We start from the raw sequence: 19,106 nt of genomic DNA, 5'->3' as shown, positions 1-19,106 counted from the left end.
TGTTCAGATTTTGGGAAAGCCATAACTCCGTTCTCATTGAGGCCCAGTTCCATCCCGTAAACAATCATTTTGGTTTATCAACTACCTGCGCTCAAACATGTCACAGGAGAGGCTCAATGGGCTGGCTATGCTCTCTATAGAGCGCGAACTTGCAAAGAAGCTGGACTTCAATGACCTTATTGACGACTTTGCCACAGCAAAGGTCCGGCGCATTGCATTTCGCACCTGAATAGTTGCAGACTAAGGAAATGTTCAAACTGTAAATATGTTGAAATGTTGAAATAAAATGGTTGACTGTTATAATGGGCTTGGAATACCTGTTATTTAAGGGTTGGAGTGAATGGACAAAATAATCTGAGTGCCCCCCCCCAATAATCTGAGTGCCCCCCCCACACACACACACACATACGCGCGCACGCACATCGCCACACAGCAACCACCCACACCCAACCCCTCTTTTCACAGTCTCCATTCACTCCAACCCTTAAATAACAGGTATTCCAAGCCCATTATAACAGTCAACCATTTTATTTCAACATTTCAACATATTTACAGTTTGAACATTTCCTTAGTCTGCAACTATTCAGGTGCGAAATGCAATGCGCCGGACCTTTGCTGTGGCAAAGTCGTCAATAAGGTCATTGAAGTCCAGCTTCTTTGCAAGTTCGCGCTCTATAGAGAGCATAGCCAGCCCATTGAGCCTCTCCTGTGACATGTTTGAGCGCAGGTAGTTGATGATAAACCAAAATGATTGTTTACGGGATGGAACTGGGCCTCAATGAGAACGGAGTTATGGCTTTCCCAAAATCTGAACATAGAAGCATCACCACTAGTGATGTGTACAGTGAGTTTTTCAGTGTATTTTTTTGTCTTGTTTTTCATAAACGTCCTTTCCGTACTCGATTTAGAATGTTACAAAAAAAATTGACACCCTCCCAACCACATAACATTAGCCTATCTGACCTGGGGGCTGACACGTTTATTGCGGATAAACCAAAAGGATTACAACGTTCCCTGGATATAGAACTGGACCGAGAAGATTTCAAAATCTTAACGTGTAAGCAACAACAATAAAACAGAGGTTGTTTTATTCATTTAGGGCTTATTAGGCTACTTTCATTAATTGCGCTTTTCATACAGGCCTATCATTTTTCACTTGAGCAAGGGAATTGTTTGAAGAGTATCCAGTGTAAGCGAAAGTTTAATGTTTTGCAACAGACTAACCTCAAAACACCCCATTTATAGCCCATTCGTTACATTAAACTCTATCTAGCTGGCAATTTCACATGCCGTCGTATCTACACGGGATGATTTCCAACAAAATAAGGTTTAATTAACAAGAGGCAGCGTTCCACGGGCTTTCAGCTAACCGGAGTCCAGCTCAGCGCAGCTCAGCAAGCGTGCCTAAACATTTGGATATGATTGCCACATACATATACACATACAAACAGCCACTCAAATCTCCACTGCCAAGCCTCTACCTCTCCAACGCCAGATCCATGTAAACAACACGGACGATTTGGAATTACCTTATTCTATTCTATAATCGGCTGGTCAGTGCTATACTCAATACTTAAGTGACTTACCCATCCAGTGAGGATTATTTTGTTTACAAGATGCCACATCTGAGTCGCTGACAAATCCTGAATTTCTGTAAAGATAACTGTGCAGAGGTTTATAAGCACGCAGTGCTTCACCACTGAACAGCGAGGGAAAGTTAATGAGGTAATTATACACGTCTGGGTATTCCGCTGGCAGTTCAAAATCCGGTCGTGAAAACTCCGTCCGGTAAGCCATAAGGGTCACTAATCTGTAGATCGTTTATTTTAGACATATATCTAGTTATCTGTTCATTAGTAAAATGAGCCGTGTAGTCCGTCGGTTGAAATTGATCCATTCTGTACACGAGTGCAGCAGTATTCAGTGGTGTTTTTGACCGACAAGATGGCGGTTGTGTACTTTCCGGTCACGTGACTGCAAGATCTCTATAGTGCCGTGTTATTTGGCGCCTTAATCAAAGACCAAACCATTTCTGCATTAGGGGTGGTACGTGGGTTCTTGAATCTATTTTCGAAGACAATAAAGGCAAAAGAACCAGAAATCATTCATTGAATGCAAATATAGCACATTTTTCTCCCCCAAATCAACACATTTTGAAATGAAACAGAATGATTAATGGCATCTTCATGAGGGACCAGTTCTGGGCCCCCCCTCATGCCTGGGCCCAGGACAAAATACCCGGTTGTCCCCCCCTGTCGACGGCCCTGACTGTACGGTATGCGCCCTCTGTTCTGATTCAAACCATTCTTGCTTTTCCTCTCCCCACCTGCAGGTGGCAGTAATGACCACGTTCGAGTCGTTAAGAATAACATCTTCACACGAGTGAAAATGAGACGGAAGTGCGGCTGAGTTCCAAATCGCGTTGTTGCAGTTTTTAGAACACTTTTTTTTTTTAGAACTTAGAATTTATTTCATACACGGAAATCTACACTTGTATAGGGAGCAAAGAGTGATTTAGGACTCAATCCGAGTCGGAAGCTTTGTTCTTGTTCCTGATCAGAGGTGACTGATTAGACATGTCCGAAAGAAAAGTCTTAAATGTAAGTTTCTTAAATCATATTTTCTTTTTGTTAAAATTGTCCCTTTTTTGTTTCTAAACCTGGAACAAACGCCAGTAGTTATTTTATTAGCCCATTACTGTACCTGCTAGCTAGACATTACGTTGTTAGCTCGCTACCCAATGTACTAGTGCATCTCAAAAAATTAGAATATTGTGAAAAAGTTCAGTATTTTCCATCAGTTATTTAAGAAAGTGAAAATGTTATATATTATAGACTCATTACACACAAACTAAAATGTTTCAAGCATTTTTCTATTTTAATTTTAATCAGTATGGCATACAGTACAAAAACATAAAAAAAACATCTTAAAATATTAGAATATTTCATTTCGAGTTTGAGTAAAACAGTATGAACACAGTATATCTCTCGGTCTAGTTCAGTACACACAACCACAATCATGGGGAAGACTGCTGACTTGACTGTTGTCCAGAAGATGATCACTGATGCCCTCCACAAGGAGGGTAAGCCACAAAAGGTCATTGCTGAAAAGGGTGGCTGGAAAAGGTGCGCAAGCAACAGGGATGGCCGCAGTCTTGAGAGGATTGTCAAGAAAAGTTGATTCAAGAACTTGGGAGAGCTTCACAAGGAGTGGACTGAGGCTGGTGTCAGTGTATCAAGACCCATCACGAACAGACATCTTCAGGAAAGGGGACACAACTTTCACATTCCTAATATCAAGCCACTCCTGAGCCAGAGACAATGTCAGAAGTGTCTTATCTGGGCTAAGGAGAGAAAGAAATGGACTGTTGCTCAGTGGTCCAAAGCCCTCTTTTCAGATGAAAGTACATTTTGCATTTAATTTGGAAATAATGGTTCTAGAGTCTGGAGGAAGAGTGGAGAGGCACAGAATCCAAGGTGTTTGAAGCCCAGTGTGAAGTTTCCACAGTCTGTGATGATTTGGGGTGCCATGTCATCTGCTGGTGTTGGTCCACTGTATTTTATCAAGTCCAAAGTCAACACAGCCATCTACCAGGAGATTTTAGAGCCCTTCATGCTTCCATCTGCTGACGAGCTTTTTGGAGATGCTGATTTCCTTTTCCAGCAGGACTTAGCACCTACCCACAGTGCCAAAACTACTACTAAATGGTTTGCTGACCATGATATTACTGTGTTTGATTGGCCAGCCAACTTGCCTGACCCGAACCCCATAGAGAATCTATGGGGTATTGTCAAGAGGAAGATGAGAAACACCCGACCCAAAAATACAGATATGCTGAAGGCCACTATCAAAGCAACCTGGGCTTCAGTAACACCTCAGCAGTGCCACAGACTGATCACCTCCATGCCACACCGCATTGATACAGTAATTCATGGTAAAGGAGCCCCAACCAAGTATTGAGTGTATAAATGAATATACTTTTCAGAAGTCGGACATTTCTGTACTGTAAATCCTTTTTTTGATTGATCTTCGGGAATATTCTAATAATTTGAGATACTGGATTTCTGATTTTCATGAGCTATAAGCCATAATCATCAAAATTAAAACAAAAAAGGCTTTAAATATTTCACTTTACATGTAATGAATATAGAATATATGAAAGTTTACCTTTTTGAATTAAATTATGAAAAAAAGGAACTTTTTTTCATGGTATTCTAATTTTTTGAGATGCACTCGTATTATAGCTAACTAGCAAAGTAAAACTCTATCCCGAAACACATTCACCATGTTTATACTGAATTATTTGTGAAATGTTTAGTGATTCTGCTGCTAAGTTGTTAGCTGGTGCTGTATTTGTTATATTCCTGAGAAAAGTTGGAAGTTGTGACATCATATGGGGACATGGCTCGCGCAATAGCTCATTTGCACTTGCGTCATGAGTCTCCCATGATGCTCTCCGATTTTGTTGTGGCCGCCATCTTTGTGGTATGGTATCCATGGTGACCGAGGAGAGTACATTGGCAAGCTGTCATTTTTCGCAAATATATCACGAATTGAGTAATAGTAACAAGGTCAAAGATACAAAAAAAATTTGTCAATTCACTATATATCCAGGACATACATGAGAATTGACATGCCATTTCTCTCTCACCTTACTTGTAAAATCAGATAAATATTTATATTGAGAAAAACGACATGTACATATATAATATATACGTGTATGTTATTTACCAGCTGGGAGGTCCGTATCGTGAAATACCGTGACCGAGGTCAGTATTCAAGGCTGAGGTCACGGTATTTCACCATACGGACCGACCTTAAGCTGGTAAATAACATTTATTGTTTTCTTTACCAAATTCTAACAGAAAACAAGCGCCCGAAAGGGGAAACCGAGCCGAGCCGCCATTTTGAATCCTCATTCATGGCTGTCATGCAAATGGCTTCCTCCTCGGTATACAAGTGCACTTCCATGGCAGGAAAAAAACTACGTTTTGCCACCTATGTCGTCCCCTATTTATACAAAATTGAGTCATTCAGGATCCAGCCATGTTTTTGCTCGGCGTTAGCAACAGTTACAGGTTTTCGGCTTTCTCCTGAAATGTTTTCTTTTATTTCGTCTTCATCAGGGTAGTAAAACTCGCTTTCGCTGTGAACACTGTCACTATCGCTATCCATGATGTAAAATTAATGCTGTTATACTGAGAAATGCGAAAATAAATGTTGACAAAAAATTGCTATTATGTTTGTTGTGAACAAGCGAGTCGCCAGAGGTCCGTAACCGGGGTCCGTATCGTAGGATTCCGGACCGCTCGCAAGCCAATCAGAGCGCACCATTTGTTGGAAACCGGGCCGTGAAAAAAAATTTTTTTTATAATAAATTATTTACCACCTTGAAGGTCTGTATCGTGAAATACCACGATATGGACCTCCCAGCTGGTAAATAATTTTTTTTTTCTTTACCAAATTCTAACAGAAAATGAGAGCGCCCGAAAGGGAAACCATATTTAGAATAAACCTGCTCCAAGCTCGTTTTCGGCTTTCTCCTGAAATGTTTTTTTTATTTCGTCTTCATCAGGGTAGTAAAACTCGCTTTCGCTGTGAACACCGTCATTATCGCTATCCATGCTGTAAAATTAATGCTGTTATACTGAGAAATGCATATGTACATATCTTACTACACATATCTTTATTGTCAAAATCAAGAACGCAGTACACTACGTATGGGACCCGTGTTCCTTTTGTACGGCTGAACCAAGTCAGCAGCACGGCTCGTAGGGGCTTTTTGATGACAGTAGGACGCATGAGTGATGCACGGTCATTGTACGAGTGACGTGCCTCAGAAGTACTACACAAGTATTCCACACTTGCTATTTGTGCGGCCCCCGAGACAGAAGCACATCTCACTTTCTACCTCGATGTGTGGCGTGGACACAGCTCACGCGACACGAGGAGCAAGACTCTGGGTATATACAGTTGAACTCAAAATTATTAGCCCCCCTTAAATTTTGGAACATTTTCCCAAATATCCTCCAAATGTTTAAAGCATTGATAAAAATTGATATACACAATCACCAGTACTATTCAGATGTTTGTGGTGCATTTTGGAATATGAAATTAGTTTTAGGCTGTCTTTATATGAAATATGGTAAAAATGAGTTGGTCAAAAATATTAGCCCCCATGTGGATTCTTGCTTTTAAAACACAGTTAATTAACCAATCAGCTTTTAAACAACACCTGTGCAATCAATTGGCTTCCTAGCAACACCTGTAGTCAATTGGCTCCATTCAAAAGTTTAAAAGGACTCCAAGGAACAGGGCATTTGAATGAATGAGGAGGATTACTATTTGTCACAATGCCGAAGACTAAAGAAATAAGTCTTGAACTCCGACAAAAGATTGTGGAGGCTCATGACAAGGGCCAAGGCTACACTGCCATTTCGAAGAGGTTTACAGTCTCCAGAACTGCAGTTCAGTGCATCATTGCCAAGTACAAGGAGACAAATTCGGTCAAGAACAAACCTGGTCGTGGACGCAAGTGTAAGATCTCAAGAACTCTGGAAAGAAAAATTGTCAGAGATGTCCGTAAAGAGCCCCGTACATCTGCAAAGGAAATTGTTGCTGACCTGGCCTCTTCTGGAGTTTGTGTGTCAAGGCACACTGTTGTGAGGGCTCTTCATCGGAATGGGCTTCGGGGCTATCGTCCCAGAAGAACCCCCTTACTAAAACATCGTCACATCAAAGCCCGACTAAAGTTTGCCCGTGAGTACTTGAAGAAGAAAGATGAGTTTTGGAAGTCTGTGCTTTGGTCAGATGAGACGAAATTGGAGCTGTTTGGGCATATGGACATTGCCTATGTATGGCGAAGAAAGGGAGAGGCCTTCAACCCTGTGAACACAGTTCCCACAGTTAAACATGGTGGTGGCAGCATCATGCTGTGGGGCTGTTTTGCAGCCTCAGGTACAGGCAGTCTGGTTCGGGTGCATGGCACCATGAAAAAGGAAGATTACCTAAAAATACTGAAGGAAAACATGCAGAAGTCTGCTCTCACTTTGCGCTTAGGTCGTCGTTGGGTCTTCCAGCAAGATAACGACCCAAAGCATACATCTAAAATAGTCCAGCAATACTTCAAGGATACCAAGACCAACGTCATACAGTGGCCTGCACAGAGCCCAGATCTCAATCCAATAGAAAACCTGTGGCAAGTGCTGAAAAAGAACGTCCATGCACGAAAACCATCCAATTTGGGCCAGTTGGAACAGTTTGCAATGGAGGAATGGGCCAAAATTCCTCAGGAGACCTGTGCCAACCTAGTGAAAAACTATTCCAAGAGGTTGTTGTCAGTTGTGGGTCAAAAAGGGTACACAATTGACTACTAATGGTCAGGGGGCTAATAATTTTAAACATCTCACTTTTGCTGTTTTTGGTTGAAACTCAGTGTGATAATAAGATATCGTAATGAAACTTGTTGGACAATGTCTTCATAGTGCATTTATTTCAAGAATAAAAACATTTGTTGTCAATGGTCATTTTCATGGAGAAATCAAGAATTATGTTCAATTCCACAAGGGGGGCTAATAATTTTGAGTCCAACTGTATATTGGGGAAGGAACCGATTATGTAGCATATAGTATTGTAGAAGGGAAGAAGATGGCTGTCGCCATACTGCCGCAACAACTGAGGGAGTTGGACCTTTATAGGCAGATGATAGAAGCTGAGGAGCAGCACGAAGCGACATTGGCTTTGCTAATACAGGAACACCGATGTCAGAACGCAAGGCGGTGGCCTCTGTCCCATCTTTTCCCAATCACTTCCTCTCTCTCATCCTCTGCCGAGTGCAACCTGTATTTGACAAGTAATTTTGCCCGTAATCCTCCACCAAACTTTCCCCCGGGTTCACCGCGGCACGGCTGCAAGCTACCAAACCCTGCGACTCGTGTGTGTCCAAAACACTTACGGCGGGTTGTGAGTGTGGCATTAGCTGAGCAAGTCCCTTTTCTACGTTCACACTTAAAACATAACAATCTTTTATTGTTTTAATAAACAATATGGACAAATTTTCTCATTCGTGAAAAAAGAGCTGGTCCCACTGATGCACCAGTTCCCAAAAACCCCAAACCCCGCAAATATGACGAAAGTTATTTACAATACGGTTTTGCTGTTGCTGGCACACTGGAGCCACGTCCACAATGTGTCGTTTGTGCAGAGGTGCTTGCCAATGACAGCATGAAACACCTGTCTGGGTTTAAGCAGCAGTTAGTTTCTTATTTCAAGGAGGACTACCGGTCATTTTCATGGGTTCGGGACCCATTTGTTTGCACCGCAAACGATTTGTCACTGCAAGAGCAGCTTATTGAGTTGAAGAGTGACCGCAGGCTGAAGCACCTTTTTAGCACCTTCCAGCCACTGATGCAGGAGGAACCCCAGTTCTGTGACGTTACCTTAAAAATTCTCCTACCTTTTGCGTCAGCATACTTGTGTGAGGCAGGCTTTTCAAAACTGACCGCGCTCAAAACTAAGTACTGCAATCGCGCACAGATTGAGGATAACCTGAGGCTAGGGCATTATTAAAAAATTTTCTGTTTCCGGTCCACCGGCCGGGTGAGTGCCGTTAGTGCAGTTGAAATTTTTTCTAAAATCGAGCTTGACATTTACGCATTTCCAGGGCTTTCCACTAAGGCTCATACTAGCCAGCCATGACAAATAAGTAGCCAGCCGGGGGGGGGAGTAACCACAGACTCCTGTGCACGCAGTTCCCAGGATTAAATGTATTTTCCACAGACCATTTATTTATTCATTCACTTTACTCAAATACAAAGTAAAATGGCAGTAAATCTTCTTTCTTTTCTTGCGTATTGCATCATGAGGCGTTCCTGGCTTGTAAATCTCTTATTTTCGGTGCATGACACATTCACGCAGCTGAGCATGCTATGAATTAACAACAACAACAATGGTCTGCAGTGCAGCTACACAATTAAACACTCAGTAAACATTTCTCCATTTGTGTATGAAAATACACTCCAACCACTCAGTTTGGGTTCATTTACAACCAACGGTGTCTTTTGATGCCAGCACGTAATTGAACGAGAGAAGACTGGTTTACCGGAGACAAAATAAGCGTCATCTCTGCTTCTGTTCCCTCCGACACACTACTGCCTCCGCCGAGTGCGCGTGCACTCTGAACTGAATCAGCTCTGCGCATGCGCCGTGCGGCACAAAAAAATGGCAGCCACCATGAAGGAAGCAGATCCGGAGTTTTCAAACATTTGCTTAAGTGTGAAATCGCAAAATGGTATTCTAGCGAACAACAAAATAGTAAAGATTCAGAAAAACAAATCATTCAGTGATCATTTTAATAGTGTAATTTCATCCGAACTAGGCCTAACGCTCGATTTAGAACTACAAAAAGTCCGTGTGTCGGACATTTTAAGTACCTTTGTAAAAGTTTTGCAAATGTTGCAGTCAGCATTTAAAATGCTAACTAAAGTTTTTGTACAAGTTTCAGTTGATTAAACTGTCATATTTTATTAAATGTGTCTGCTTTTGTAATAAAAAAGTACTGAAAGAAAAAGCAAACACAGCATTGCGATTTCTTATCCATCCATATATACATAGCTGCCAACATTCCGAAATTGTAAATAGTAATACAAGGCTGGGTACTGAGTCTTGGTGGGGGATCGGCGACGCTGGAGAAAGCACTATTGAACAGCGCTCGTTTGACTCCGCTTTGGAATCAGTTTTAGCCCATGTTTACATTAGACCGTATCAGCGGATCATCAGATTAACGTTTTTAAAACGATTAGTGTGCACACAGCAACACCAATACACGATTCGCGTGCACACAGCAACGCCAATACACGGATACGCTCGGCTCCGCAGGCATCCTGCGCTCCAAATCACTCCGCCCTGAACAGCGAGTGCCCTCTGGAGGGTGCGCACTCCGGCCCTGCGCAGCTCACAGAGCATGCGAGTGAAGCGCACAAGCAACGATTTGGGACTGAGCCGCTGTGTGTGTGATCCCAGCGCATATCACTTACCACTTGCAAGTGGAAGGATGGCAAGCCTAAAGACAATCATAACTACACAATGGGCAGTATTTGCATCAGTATTTGCAGTATTTTCATACTTTTATACTCTTTAATGAAAGGTGATACAAGGCGGAAGTCCGCGCCGTTTTTCAGCAGTCGCGTCACATGACCAATGCCAGCGAATCAGGAAGGTGGATGTCACAGTGACGTTGTCCAATGACGACGTCAGCTAGAGCTCAGCGCAGCGTATCCACGTATTCTCAATGTTTACACAGCACCGGACCAGACACGATCTGGATTGAATACGTGGACCCTGGTGGATTCCCATTTCCAGGTGGTTTAATGTAAACGGACAGTGCATCCGCGAAGAAAACGAGACAGATACGGTCTAATGTAAACTTGGCCTTAGAAGAATTAGGAGTTTTCGTTGAAACCTGAGCAGGAAGAGGCTCTCCGCTCATTCCATGATCGCTGAATCTTCACCAAAACACTCGACGCTCCAATGGTGTCCCTCTCCACATGCTGTTTGTTTACCCCATAGACAACATATAAACATAGACGCCGCATTGAGCTGGTGGCCCGTTGCTGGGATACGTCAGAGTGTCCGCCATATTGGATGTGGCAAATCTTCCCCGTAAACCAATGCAAGTAAATGGACTGAACTTCATAAAGCCCCTTTCTACAATAATATTTAACTCGATGCCTTTTGTTCACCCATTAAGACACACACGTATATATTTGGGAAACAAACAGGCATCAAAACAACATGTATAACTTTTAATGTGATTGGTTATAAATAGTGTGCGAAATACCCTGTACACTGCAAACTAGCGACAGATACGCGATAGATAGCCCAGGTAAGCTAATCAGTCAGCATACCGCAGCAAGCTACCAAAACCTGAGGCCACAATAACCAACCTACAAGACTGAATATGATAAATGATGGAAATGGTGGAAAAACTGGAAATAGTGAATGAAAATAAAAATGTACTGTTTTATTTATTGAGTCACCACACAGACCTACTCTCGCTGAATAAAGTGAGCTGAATGACCGCCAAACTGAGTTCGGCCAGGTTCTAACGCCATACCAAAACAAAATACATCACTGATTCCTTCACATTCAGAAAGGTTAAAAACATTCATCATACGTTCAAAAACGTTCATCATAGTGTGGCACTGTATTATCTAATTCTCACTGCTTATAACTCTACACCTACCCGGTGGAGATGAGCTGGGAAACTGAAGACTGAAGGAACAGTATTGAAAAGTATTTTTCCAGTCTCACCTGTGAAAGGTAATCCCATGTGATCTCGTTTGGACGGTAAACCTGTTGGTACAGTTAAACACAGCACATGAATGAGGCATCTTTATTCTCGGCTACTGTCTAGACGCTATACCAGAGACGGTTGAAGAATCTCCACTTTGCCACATCCAATATGGCGGCGAGGATGACGTATGATTCTACGCAGAAGGCGGCTTCTATGTTTATATGTCTATGGTTTACCCTCCCCCACTGCTTTCTGTTGCTCTGACTACGTCACAGTCACTGTTGCGCTGATTGGTCAGAGCGTTGGCCTATACGCACAGAGACAGTTTGAAAGACAACGGGTTCAAATACGAATCCCACCGGTGATAGACTTTGAAAATGACCCATGAAAATTGGCAAAATCGTATTTTATTGTAGTAAATTCGTATTTTCGTAATCAAAACAACAAATCGTAATAAATACGATTTATTCGTAGTAGTTGGCAGCTATGTGTGTGTGTGTGTGTGTGTGTATATATATATATATATATATATATATATATATATATATATATATATATATATAAAATCCCTCCCTCCCGACTGAATTTTTTTGCTCACCCGGTGGACAGGAAACGGATTTTTTTTAAGGATGGCCCTGTGTTTTTAACTAAAATTGAGCCAAAAATCTGAGAACTCGGCCAAACAAAGCAGGCTCGTGTGTCGCACTGCGACATTCGTTAACACGACCTCCGGTACTCCAGGAGAGTTTTTGTTTGTTAGCAACTTTGCAGAAAAAATGTACACACAGATTTTCATGAAAATTTTACGAGATGTGTGTCTTGGCCCAGTGAAGAACTTAAATTTTGGAGGTGATCCAGAACCGCTACAGTCAGGGGGGCCCAGATTGCAAATGTTTGAGAACCCCTGACTTACAGTATGTCGCATCTTTATATATATTTTGTCTATGGTTCACATAAATGATAGAAATATAAACTTACAGTGGTGCTTGAAAGTTTGTGAACCCTTTAGAATTTTCTATATTTCTGCATAAATATGACCTAAAACATCATCAGATTTTCACACAAGTCCTAAAAGTAGATAAAGAGAACCCAGTTAAACAAATGAGACAAAAATATTATACTTGGTCATTTATTTATTGAGGAAAATGATCCAATATTACATATCTGTGAGTGGCAAAAGTATGTGAACCTTTGCTTTCAGTATCTGGTGTGACCCCCTTGTGCAGCAATAACTGCAACTAAACATTTCTGGTAACTGTTGATCAGTCCTGCACACCGGCTTGGAGGAATTTTAGCCCGTTCCTCCATACAGAACAGCTTCAACTCTGGGATGTTGGTGGGTTTCCTCGCATGAACTGCTCGCTTCAGGTCCTTCCACAACATTTTGATTGAATTAAGGCCCGGACTTTGACTTGGCCATTCCAAAACATGAACTTTATTCTTCTTTAACCATTCTTTGGTAGAATGACTTGTGTGCTTAGGGTCGTTGTCTTGCTGCATGACCCACCTTCTCTTGAGATTCAGTTCATGGACAGATGTCCTGACATTTTCCTTTAGAATTCGCTGGTATAATTCAGAATTCATTTTTCCATCAATGATGGCAAGCCGTGCTGGCCCAGATGCAGCAAAACAGGCCCAAACCATGATACTACCACCACCATGTTTCACAGATGGGATAAGGTTCTAATGCTGGAATGCAGTGTTTTCCTTTCTCCAAACATAACGCTTCTCATTTGAAACAAAAAGTTCTATTTTGGTCTCATCCATCCACAAAACAGTTTTCCAATAGCCTTCTGGCTTGTCCACGTGATGTTTAGCAAACTGCAGAGGAGCAGCAATGTTCTTTTTGGAGAGCAGTGACTTTCTCCTTGCAACCCTGCCATGCACACCATTGTTGTTCAGTGTTCTCCTGATGGTTGACTGATAAACATTAGCCAATTTGAGCAAGGCCTTCAGTTGCTTAGAAGTTACCCTGGGGTCCTTTGTGGCCTTTCTGACTATTACACACCTTGCTCTTGGAGTGATCTTTTGTTGGTCAACCACTCCTGGGGAGGGTAACAGTGGTCTTGAATTTCCTCCATTTGTACACAATCTGTCTGACTGTGGATTGGTGGAGTCCAAACTCTTTAGAGATGGTTTTGTAACCTTTTCCAGCCTGATGAGCATCAACAACGCTTTTTCTGAGGTCCTCAGAAATCTCCTTTGTTCGTGCCATGATACACTTCCACAAACGTGTTGTGAAGATCAGACTTTGATAGATCCCTGTTCTTTAAATAAAACAGGGTGCCCACTCACACCTGATTGTCATCCCATTGATTGAAAACACCTGACTCTAATTTCACCTTCAAATTAACTGCTGATCCTAGAGGTTCACATACTTTTGCCACTCACAGATATGTAATATTGGATCATTTTCCTCAATAAATAAATGAGGAAGTATAATATTTTTGTCTCATTTGTTTAACTGGGTTCTCTTTATCTACTTTTAGGACTTGTGTGAAAATCTGATGATGTTTTAGGTCATATTTATACAGAAATAAAGAAAATTCTAAAGGGTTCACAAACTTTCAAGCACCACTGTACCCTTTACGAGATGATCTGCACATATTTGTAGCTGGTCTTTTTTTTTTTTTTTTAATCCGATCTGTTCAGATTTGCAAGCCACTGTCTCTGTCGTCTACGGGTTAGAGCTTCCATTTGGGGTCTTTCTCACATCTTAACAGCGGGTAAACTAAACAATCCGACTCCAGCCTTTGCAGAATTGTTTGAGCAGCCGATAACTGCGCAAATTTGTGGCATTTCATATTAAGGTACTTGTTGGTACCGTACGTGTGTGTTATTCCACAAAGATGGTGGACACAGCTAAATCGGAGAGGGTCATGGGACAGCATGCGCAAACGGTCTCTTCCAATGATCAATCAAATTTTATTTATATAGCCCTTTACAATAACCAAAAGGTACCCAAAGTGCTTTACATCGAAGCCATAAAACAGAACAACAGAACGCACAAAAACACGGGTTTTAACTGTGGAAGGTGCCACCGTGCTGCAGATTAGCAAAAGCCTTTCAGAAGTACATGAAATAAAACCGATGAAACGAAGCACCCCTCAAAAACAAGACTCCCCTAGTCAGGATTGTATGCCAATCTAAAAAAGTAGGTCTTCAACTTTGATTTAAAAAGGCCGGGATCAATAGTGGTGCGAATGTCGGGGGGCAGATTGTTCCACAGTCTGGGAGCAGCGACAGCAAAAGAACAATCACCCCACTGTTTATATCTTGACCTTGGAACTTCTAACAGAAGCTGACCCGAAGAACGCAGGGCCCTACCATGATCACCAATAGTTAAAATCTCAGACAAGTAAGAGCGAGCCAGCCCATTGACAGCATTAAAAACAAACAACAGAAGTTTAAAATCAATTCTAAAACGGACCGGAAGCCAATGGAGCGACGACAACACAGGAGTAATGTGTTCACGTCTAGACGTGCTTGTTAAAAATCGGGCCGCAGCGTTCTGTACAAGTTGAAGACGCAAAATTGAAGACTGGCTGAGGCCAACATACAGGGCATTACAATAGTCCAGTCTCGAACTCATAAATGCATGAATTGCCTTCTCGAGATCCTGCCGACAATGATGTTTAATGGCAGAATAAATTAAACAAGCTCAAGCATAACTGATGATGAGCAGGTTTCATGGTGTAAGCACCAAATGCATACTTGCCAACCCCCGGAGAATGAAAAGCGGTAAATTAGATCGCGCCCTTCCTGTGGGGTCCTGGGGCATTCTGCAAGTTTTTGAAAAAACAGTGTAAAATGGTGTACGCTCCTGCATTCCGAGTGCCATATTTGAAGAAAATTGATGGAGAAATCAGACCGACATACAACCCCGATTCCAAAAAAGTTGGGACAAAGTACAAATTGTAAATTTGGAATGCAATGATGTGGAAGTTTCAAAATTCTGTATTTTATTCAGAATAGAACATAGATGACATATCAAATGTTTAAACTGAGAAAATATATCATTTAAAGAGAAAAATTAGGTGATTTTAAATTTCATGACAACAACACATCTCAAAGTTGGGACAAGGCCATGTTTACCACTGTGAGACATCCCCTTTTCTCTTTACAACAGTCTGTAAACGTCTGGGGACTGAGGAGACAAGTTGCTCAAGTTTAGGGATAGGAATGTTAACCCATTCTTGTCTAATGTAGGATTCTAGTTGCTCAACTGTCTTAGGTCTTTTTTTGTCGTATCTTCCGTTTTATGATGCGCCAAATGTTTTCTCTGGGTGAAAGATCTGGACTGCAGGCTGGCCAGTTCAGTACCCGGACCCTTCTTTTACGCAGCCATGATGCTGTAATTGATGCAGTATGTGGTTTGGCATTGTCATGTTAGAAAATGCAAGGTCTTCCCTGAAAGAGACGTCGTCTGGATGGGAGCATATGTTGCTCTAGAACCTGGATATACCTTTCAGCATTGATGGTATCTTTCCAGATGTGTAAGCTGCCCATGCCACACGCACTAATGCAACCCCATACCATCAGAGATGCAGGCTTCTGAACTGAGCGCTGATAACAACTTGGGTCGTCCTTCTCCTCTTTAGTCCGAATGACACGGCGTCCCTGATTTCCATAAAGAACTTCAAATTTTGATTCATCTGGCCACAGAACAGTTTTCCACTTTGCCACAGTCCATTTTAAATGAGCCTTGGCCCAGAGAAGACGTCTGCGCTTCTGGATCATGTTTAGATACGGCTTCTTCTTTGAACTATAGAGTTTTAGCTGGCAACGGCGGATGGCACGGTGAATTGTGTTCACAGATAATGTTCTCTGGAAATATTCCTGAGCCCATTTTGTGATTTCCAATACAGAAGCATGCCTGTATGTGATGCAGTGCTGTCTAAGGGCCCGAAGATCACGGGCACCCAGTATGGTTTTCCGGCCTTGACCCTTACGCACAGAGATTCTTCCAGATTCTCTGAATCTTTTGATGATGATATGCACTGTAGATGATGATATGTTCAAACTCTTTGCAATTTTACACTGTCGAACTCCTTTCTGATATTGCTCCACTATTTGTCAGCGCAGAATTAGGGGGATTGGTGATCCTCTTCCCATCTTTACTTCTGAGAGCCGCTGCCACTCCAAGATGCTCTTTTTATACCCAGTCATGTTAAAGGTCCCATGGCATGGTGGTTTGTTGATGCTTTAAACGGGCTCGTGGAGGTTTCCGGATGTTATATCCACAGCCTTTCTCGAAATGAACCCTCGGCACGTAGATATAGCCTCCTGGGAGAAAGCCCCATTTCAGCGCTTTTCCCAGTGCGTCATTTTGCTAATGAGAAGCAGGAGGCGGGGAAGGGTAGAGGGTGGGGGCGGGTCTTATCATTAATATTCATGACATGTAAACGTGTTACCTCTGATTGGCTAACAGCACTGTGACGCTACCTCCAGTGGGTCAGAACAAGCGGATGTGGGTGTCTTACTATGGCGAGAGAGAAGGAACAAACCGCAAAGGGAAAAATACCGCGCGCTGACGTCATTAAGGTGCGACGCGAGGAAATAAAATAAATTCAACAAATGTTTGGGTTTTTACTGAACAAACAAATAAAATGAACGAGTGACTTAAAAAAAAGAATGTGGGTGTCTTTGTAAAAACTGTTTTGATTGGCTATTATAACAGAGCATGCTGCATGCTTTTTGGTTTTGTAGCGCAGAGTACCTGGCTAACTGCAGGAAGCGGTTAGCTGCACAGCTAATGTAGCCATTGCAAGGCTAACGTGGCTCCGATTTTAAAACAATGCAAAACGACTTAACAGTTATACACTTACTTGTTTGGTGTTTGTGGCTGATGCGGCAGGGATGCTTGGTACGGACCCAGGCTTCAGTGACAGTTGATGTGCAAAACCTGCCCTGTACTGTCCCAAGTTGTGGAAACATTCCTCAGGAAAATGCTTCCGACAAACATACACCGTCTTAGGTAGACTCGGCGGCGTATTGTTGGAGTAAATAAAATTAAGCCACTGCGTCTTCAGGGGCTCGCCCGTCGGCAGTAAAAACAGACTCCTTTCTGTGTTGTCACATCCATGTACAGCGCAACTTCCATGTTTGATGGCAACTTTTGAGCTGGGCGGGCAATCCATACAGTGGGTGGGAATCCAGAGGGGGGGCGTGGGGATCATCTCCCTTGCTGACGTAGGCAAGGGAAGAGTTTATCAACGCGCCGTTTTTACGCGCCATTCTCAAATGTTGGGCATAGTTTGGTTTACACATTATGAAATTTCTAGCCACTGGGGTGACTTAAGAAGGTCAGAGGAACTCATTTTAACGTTAAAAAACCTCAAAGTGAAAATTTCATGCCATGGGACCTTTAATGACCTATTGCCAATTGACCTAATGAGTTGCAATTTGGTCCTCCAGCTGTTCCTTTTTTGTACCTTTAACTTTTCCAGCCTCTTATTGCCCCTGTCCCAACTTTTTTGAGATGTGTTGCTGTCATGAAATTTCAAATGAGCCAATATTTGGCATGAAATTTCAAAATGTCTCACTTTCGACATTTGATATGTTGTCTATGTTCTATTGTGAATACAATATCAGTTTTTGAGATTTGTAAATTATTGCATTCCGTTTTTATTTACAATTTGTACTTTGTCCCAACTTTTTTGGAATCGGGGTTGTACTTCACAAAGCCCATGCTTCTCACCTCGCCTCGACACTTTGATGCTGGATGATCTAATGACCAAGTCGCCTTGTTCTCATAGCGAGTCTCTTTTTCTTCTTTGTAATTTTCATCATTCCTGATCAAGAGCGAGCGTGTTTTGGTTTTTACACATGCTGGCACAGTTTGTTGTAACGTGAGCTCATTGCCGGTTGGCTAGAACTATTACGAGAACCAATGGAATGGTGCAATAGAGTGATAGAACTTAGATTTAGCATCGTTATTGTGCCGTTCCACTGGCTCTCGGCTTCACTTCTCGGTTTGACGCTATATGCTTGTATTCCCTTTGCCGAAAATGGTGAAAGTGAGGTCAGAAGAGCAAATCCATCAGTGTTCGCTGATTTATTTTGTAATGCAGCGTGGTTTTTCCCCAAAGCATTTTAGCGTGTCGGGCCCGATACGCTTGCTCTGCCTGCCGATACGCTTAGTCGCTTTAGTTAAAATCCGATACGCTTAGATTTATACCGATATACGTTAAATTTCCTACCCACAAGTAACGAGATACATAGGAGAGCAAATAACAGATCCATTTACATATTGACTGATATTTGTGTCAAACAAGCGGCCTTTTTTCTCAATGTTTGTGTTGATTCTGTCAGAGTAATATGTCCGTGTGGTATGATGTAAACAAACTAATCTGTTGGCTATGTCAAGATCACGTGTTCAAACCGTCCAATAAAAACATCGAAAGAAAACGTCAGACATCCCGGAATTTTCCGATTCATTATATGCGATCTCATTAGCTGCCGATGTTGTCCCCCACCAGACGGACAAAGCCGACTGATTTTAATCACAAATAGTCTATTATCATTCATGAATGTGTTTATAAGTACATAATCTTTCTGCAAGAATTAAGTTTTCTTTTCCTTTAAATGTTTTAATCTTAATCTAGTCCATTTAATAAAGTGCAAAAATTTAAACTTTATAATACGCAGTTGCCTTACTTTTCTTTTCAGTGCATCTTAGTTACACATATTACGGTAATTGCATCAGAAACATTCTAAATCATTACAGTTCTAGTAAAGACAGCAACTTATTTTCAGGCGGCAGTTCTTAGGTTCAGATCCCTTTGTGATCAACAGGAGGTCATGATGATCG

At 42.0% G+C, this 19,106-nt stretch overlaps 1 protein-coding gene across 1 annotated transcript in view; it reads left to right on the top strand.

Moving 5' to 3' along the window:
• The first annotated feature begins 2,378 nt into the window (after positions 1 to 2,378).
• Positions 2,379 to 19,106, top strand: part of yju2 (YJU2 splicing factor homolog) — a 40,019-nt gene continuing 23,291 nt past the window's right edge. Inside the window, exon 1 of the mRNA XM_060906237.1 lies at positions 2,379 to 2,600. Within this exon, the coding sequence (XP_060762220.1) occupies positions 2,577 to 2,600 (24 nt within the window). The 5' untranslated portion in view covers positions 2,379 to 2,576. The remainder of the gene's footprint in view (positions 2,601 to 19,106) is intronic.

Source organism: Neoarius graeffei, chromosome 23, assembly GCF_027579695.1.
Source record: "Neoarius graeffei isolate fNeoGra1 chromosome 23, fNeoGra1.pri, whole genome shotgun sequence".
NCBI lineage: Eukaryota > Metazoa > Chordata > Actinopteri > Siluriformes > Ariidae > Neoarius > Neoarius graeffei.
The sequence above is the reverse complement of the archived record's forward strand: the minus strand, read 5'-3'. Positions and strand labels throughout refer to the sequence as shown.